Source organism: Letharia columbiana (genome assembly GCF_014066305.1).
Source record: "Letharia columbiana isolate WasteWater2 chromosome Unknown Sc0000001_s0, whole genome shotgun sequence".
NCBI classification, from domain to species: Eukaryota; Fungi; Ascomycota; class Lecanoromycetes; order Lecanorales; family Parmeliaceae; genus Letharia; species Letharia columbiana.
Window position 1 is genome coordinate 86,899 of NW_023501037.1, and position 6,442 is coordinate 93,340.

Here is a 6,442-nt window from a genome sequence, read left to right on the forward strand (position 1 = left end):
ATCCTTTCCGGAATAATCGAGGACGTTCGCTTCGTGCCTACATGTCATCCTCCTATTATTCCGGATTCATACTCTAGTCAATTTGTCCTACAGAAGTATCCGGGAAAGAGCATTCTGTGCGTGCCGCCACAAGCGCTCTTCGTGCTTTGATCCATCATTGTGCGAGCTCGCATAATTACTATCAGCCTCATGAATACAGTGGCAGGAAGATTTGAAGGGGCGACTGGTGTCGATGGTGTGCATATTCTCGACTGATCGGATACGCTGGGCTCATCACCGACGTACCGTGAACCACACGAGGCTTGTCAGGCGGGATAGGTAGTTAATCAACTCCATATATTCGGGAAATCGTCGCTCCCTTGCATTTTATTCACTGGTACCTGATAATGTCCCCAGTGTCGCCAAGCATTAAAAGAGAAGAGACTCAGACACGACTAAAAAACAAACAATGGTGCCAGTCATCTGCTATCAGGCTGGCAGCAAAAAATTATTTCATTGGTCAGGCGCCTCACGACCGCTCGGAGACGTGCATTAGCTGTCATTAGATCGTCCAAGCGGGGCTGTTTCGTCCATCGCAACCCTTTCCCAATCCACCGAAACCTATATCCTTACAAGTATCGGTCATACAAACAGCCCTGCAACTGCTTTCATCCCGTAACACAGCTCATGTCTGCTTGAGCACCAGGAATGATAGCCTGACCCCTAACTCATACTTGAACTAATTACACACCGCGGTATACGTATTGTGCAACCACACTTTCACGCGTGTCGGTCGGTAAGCAACCAACCGCAAGGTTGATTTCCGGACGCTTGTTTCAATATCTGCACGTCGGCTGCTAACGTCGACGAAAGCACTCTTCCCTTCGACCTTGACGCAAGTCATTCATATTGACCTCCTCGTTCAGCTCGAACTCGAGCGCAACATGCTTCGCGCTATCGATGCACCCTTTCCAGCCCATGTCCAAACCGGATACTCAACGGAGCCCAAAGCCCCAGAGGCCAAAGACAGATATGAGATCCCAATTCCCAAGAAGATCAACTACATCTGGCTTGGCCGAACCTTTGAGGACTTCGACCAGACGGAGATTCAAGCATGTGTGAAGGACAACCCGGACTATCGTGTCAGACTGTGGCTCGATGACTTTTCAATGCTGGAGATGGAAGGACCGAGCGGGCTCCCTAGAGTATTCCCTCGGGCGAGCTTGAACATCTACACGTCGGGCATGAACAAAGCAATCAGCTCTACTCACATCAACAAAACCTTCGCGATGCTAGTGCGTGCCCAGATGGAATTTTATAAAGTCCGCCTAAACAAACAACTGCGAGCACAAATTCCGACGGTCCAGAAGTTTCAGGATTTCCTCCAACAGAACGATCTACACAATGTTGACCTACTTTTCCTCTCCGACTTCTACGAAGCATTGTTCCACGCAGAACACCAAAGGAACCAGAATTCCCTTTGCTATCCCAGCCTCCAACCTTCCTCGCTAGCATCTAGGTGGGATAACCTAGGGCCAGAAGTCCGACTGCTGCAATGGGCGCTTTTCGAAAGATACCGTGGAAATTACGCCGCAGCATCCAACCTTCTACGAGTGCAACTCCTCCAGACGTACCCTGGCATTTACGTCGACCACCACACGACGGTCCCCTCCATCGGAGATATAACAGGCTTCCGATTCGCGCTTACCGCAGAACATACCGCTAGCCAAAGTTTCCTCGCCAGTGCGCCCAACCACCCTTGTCTTCAATATTTCCGGTATTGCATCCTCCAAAATTACGACAGCCTTTTGAGAGACGATTTCAAGTGCGTAACACTCGATTACACCACCATGAAGAAGCCCACGGATCCAAGTGATTTCCAAAATCCCTACTTTACCGAAACGTACTCCCTTTCTGGTCCCGGGGCGTTCTTCAAGGCGATGAAAGATGTGGCGGAAGGCGTCTTGGGAGAAAATGTTGACATTAGCAAAGCGTCTATGAAGGAAGCTAGGGTCAATGCTAGAGTGGCGAAGGGATGTGCTCTGGATGGTGGAAAGGATACGAACGTGGTGAATGAATAGATTACATTGCTTCATATGAGAATAGTAGAGTGTGACAGGTGGGCATGGAATTGGACGGTTTGCCATTAATACGTGAAGATCCCACGGCCTTGTGGGAACCATATGCATGTGCACCAGGTAAAGCCGTCGCTTGCCATCTTCCCTACTGCCTCGAAAACCTAATCGGTCTACCAGACAAAAAAGGACATTCATATACAGCAACTCGACCGACCGAGTCCCTCCATCGCACATATGTGCTAGATAGTCATTTCTAGGCCCTCCAACATGTATCCACCAACCCATCCCTTCTGCCTTCCCTCCTCACACTCAATCTCCGCAGCCACCTTACAAACTTAACCCTCCTATACTCGAACGCGCCGGCCATCATCGCTCTAACGGCCATCTCCAATCAAACCACGGCAGCAACGATACGCGAAGAAAGCCTCTTCCTCGTCGACTTTCTCGAGCGTGTATTTCAACCAGGCCGCATCGCAAGAGGTCCGATCTTGCAAGCCTTTTTGAAGTGAACATCTCAACATGTCGTCCCCTCTCGACGCCCCGCCCCCAACCTAGACCGAATCGCCGGTCCCATTAGGCGCGGAACGTCTGAGCTTAGTTTCCCCCGAAGCGGTCACTCGTGTAATAAAGTGATTTAAAAGGCGTTGACAGCATTTTTGATGGGATCGGGCTTCTTGGTCGGGTCGTAGTACGACTGCTGGATGGGGTTGGCTGAGTACTGTACGGAATCAGGGTTTTCTTTAAAAGTGTACCAACGCACGGCGAAAGGTAATAATTGAGAATTCGTCTGCTCACAAAGCTGGAGTTATAAACAAGACTTGCCGAGCCATTATCTACCCTTGACGCTGGGGATTCCTCCTGACGACAGCGCGTGGGTAAGATTAGATGCTGCATCCATCACGGCGTAAGATCCCGTGAGCAGACCCTACACTAACATGTGTGCCATCCTGATCTGGCGTAATCAACTGCGAATTTGGGGGGGGGGGGAAATCAAGAGATGTTCCGCATCGCCTGTCAGTAGTAACTTTTGGTCGCTACCTCAACGATGGCAGGTGGCGAAACGCCAGATCCAGCCTCCGCTTTTCGGCGAGTCCTCCCGTGGAGAGTTCCCGACCTGCAATCAGATCCGCAACGGTCCCACCGAACACGAAGCCTGGCCGGCGAGACAATCTCTGTAACGAGGTAAAGTCACGGGGTCGCATTTGGCTGCCCTCGGGCAGCACATTGGCGGCTTGGTTCCGGATAATTGTGTATTTGTCGGGTGTGGTGACGAAAGAAGCGGTGGGCTGCACTGTGAGCTTGAGGCCTGAGAATACTGTGACTTTGGGAGTTGAGAGTGCATTGATCGATAAGTTATGCGTAAATGCAGTCAATGGTATCGTTGAAGGCGCTGAGAGATGACCTCACCGCAGAGTCCATTCCGGTCACCCCCGAATCACCAAAACCGCGCTTCACGAAGGAAGCAGAAATCCCAAAAGGCGGCGATTTCCGCGGTCATGAGGTCGGTCGCGACCCCATTGCGGAATCTCCAGGCGGGGGATTCCGTCAACGCCAGTCCACGGTATCGAGATATAAAATACTGCCCATCAATGGGCTCGTCCCCTGGCTCATTCAAGGGATCGGTCGCTATAAAAATGGCGTAAATACGCCGCTGCATGGGAGGATGATGATGGGCGAAGTGAAGGTAGGCGGCGGTCAACTCAGCCGTAGACAATGGTATCTTTGAAGGCGCTGAAAGACGACCTCACCGCAGAGTCCATTCCGTCACCCCAACTAATATTTGCTTGTCGGTGTAAGTTCGCGTCTGTAAGAACGATATCGCATAGCCTATAAACTTCTCGTGCCTTGCATCAGCATAGTCATATATACGGAGCTGCAATGCGTCAATATGGTCGGTGGAGGGGAAGAATCGGATCAGGACATACCATACCAAAGTGGAGCCGGAGCAGATGTAAATACCAAGATGCGTATCCAGGGTTGAAGAAGGCTGGAGAAAGTCCACCGAATATCGTCATCCAACACAGCAGCATGCAGAATGACTCAACATGGCTGATATCACTGGTCGCTGCATGTAGCTCATCTCCTACTCAATCCATGTCCCGGTCACTCTCTTCTGAGAGCCGCTCGAGCCAGATGCAGAGATGATCGATGTGGAAGCGTGATTTGGTATCTTTCGGGTCGAGCTCACATACTGCTGGCTGCTGGTTCCTTGGTGATGAGGTTGAACAGACGAAGAGGAAGATAAGCTTGAGTTCACATCTATTTGAAAGGAGGACTGGTCGATCACTTCTTGATGATCAGGCGGTGGGATGTTTGGCTCAGTCGTGAAGTGTCCAGAATCATCGATCTCATCCGCATCTGGAAAGAAAGAAAAGAAAGGGAAAAGGAAAAAAGCCCGTCAACTACTTCATCATGACCCGATATTGGGGTGTTTGAGTTGCTCTCGAGGTACTCGGAATCAGCATCAGATTTACCCGTAATTAATAGAAAAGAAACATCCTAGGTGTCGAGGCTGCAGAATCCTTCATCTCCGTCATCGTGATCCCTATACTGATGTTCCTGTGAAAAAGGTCCCACAGCTTCAATCCCACAGCGAAATGTCTCCAGATTGCGGTCCGGATGGGTGGCATGCTTTCTCTGACGCTCATGATCGGAGGAAACTCTCAGAATCATCATGCAACACAAAGGCTGCTGGGAAAGCCTTGATCGGGCGAACCGAGCACGACCTAGAAGTATCCATTGTCGTCAGGAAATCCTTCGTCCATCAGCGCCCGCCAGGTGCCCTCGAAGTTTGAACTGCCAGGTAGCGGTTTGGTAATGGCCTCTACCATTGGCGGATTGTCCATTGCGGGGGATGTTGTCGCCATTTTCAGCTTCGAATACATGGTCTCAGGGTTCGGTCAGCAGGTGGCCCAAGATTCGATGTACCAAGGTCGGAACGTCCTGGTCGACTGGACGAGGTTATCCGCAAACCGCACGATCCTTGGTCTTGTTGGATCCAACTGCATATTTCGGAAGTAGTATGGCTTCCTTGAGGCACAGCGTTCGGGTCATGGGACCAATTTGGGGAGTGTGATGATCATGCTGCGCCCAACCATGGCTTATGAGTCAAAGATGATAGGGATTGAGAGATGTCTGCCTTCAAAAATGTACTTACGATTGCTTCGGCTGGAGTGGTCTTTCGCAGGTGAAGTCTGTCAATGTTCCCTCTTGCGGTATGACATTTCCACTTGAGGCCGAGGTAGTAAAATGGCCGGTAGTCTCCGCCAAGGTGGGTGCCATCGCTGCTTACTGTGGGAGGTCCACCTCGCGGTGGGGCATCATACCACAGGGCTTGTACGAGGGTAGCGGCATCCACGAGGGTATAAGAATTGATGCCGGACGTACCAATGATGATAGCAGCAGAAGGATCTGGTATCTTTGACCGACTCGTTGAGTGGCGAAAAGGTTTGGTTGAACATTGGAATCTAATGAGTCAATTACGCTCTTCACAGAGATCAAGAGCTCGCTTCAGGTAGTACTCCTGGTCCTTCTCCACAACAGCCTCCATAGTCACAAGAGGCTCTTGCTTCTTTGTCTCCTCCGTGACGGCTTTGGGTGCAATCGAGAGAGTGTGATCAGGTGTCTTTTCAACCGTTTTGGTCATCGTTCCGCGACTGACAATTTGTATAGCTGGCGTGAGATGACGCTGTCGTTGCGCAAATGCAGGGGGAGAGTGGGATTCCGCCGCAAATTGGAGATAGAATGGGGTAAGGTGGAGGTCTTGAGCGGCCCTGGATCTGAAGTATCTAAAGTCGGTAGATCCCAACAATTCGTTGATAAGACAGGTTCGTAAGGTTCATCAGAATCGTGTCCAAAGGGTGTGACCAAGTCAAGAGGATCGACAATCTTGCCGTTTGAGGTTCCAGTCATTTCACAACTCTTCTTCCTCGGTGAGCATGTCTATCACAAGATCTTCACGGGATTTTTGAGAAAATTGTCTATCAAAATATCCATCAACACCCAAAGAACGTACCATATCCTTTTAAGCAATGATCCAATGCGTAGAAACGAAGCCCACGTTAAAACTCCGTGGGTGAATCACTAGAGTCTCATATATGTCACATCGTAGCGAGATATAAGTCTCGAGAAATGAGAATCGGAAATCGCAATAACATGAGAAAGCTGAATTGCAGCAACGAGAAAGTATTCAATAGGCAACATGAGCCGGCACCAGATCAGACCTCGCTATACTCGATGCCTGAAGATTTAAAAACGCAATAGCATTTAAGGCGTATCGAAGAGAGATCCGGCATGCATAATAGTGCAGCTGGATCCACGAAACCTAAACTAACCACAATCCAATGAATTCGGAAAATCAAGGTGCGCACCGGAGTAGTTTTTCC

The 6,442-nt window shown here is 50.1% G+C and overlaps 2 protein-coding genes across 2 annotated transcripts; one reads left to right on the forward strand and one right to left on the reverse strand.

The window, feature by feature from the left end:
* Positions 1-923: 923 nt before the first annotated feature.
* Positions 924-2,060, forward strand: HO173_000659 (uncharacterized protein; the record flags this gene model as incomplete). Its single annotated transcript, XM_037302608.1, has 1 exon — positions 924-2,060. One exon carries the CDS (start codon positions 924-926, stop codon positions 2,058-2,060), a length of 1,137 nt encoding a protein of 378 aa, XP_037170115.1.
* Positions 2,061-4,783: 2,723 nt separating this feature from the next.
* Positions 4,784-5,703, reverse strand: HO173_000660 (uncharacterized protein; the record flags this gene model as incomplete). The annotated part of the gene is made up of 3 exons (XM_037302609.1): positions 4,784-4,945; positions 5,215-5,468; positions 5,541-5,703. The coding sequence occupies 3 exons, from the start codon at positions 5,701-5,703 to the stop codon at positions 4,784-4,786; spliced, it is 579 nt and encodes a 192-aa protein (XP_037170116.1).
* Positions 5,704-6,442: the final 739 nt, after the last annotated feature.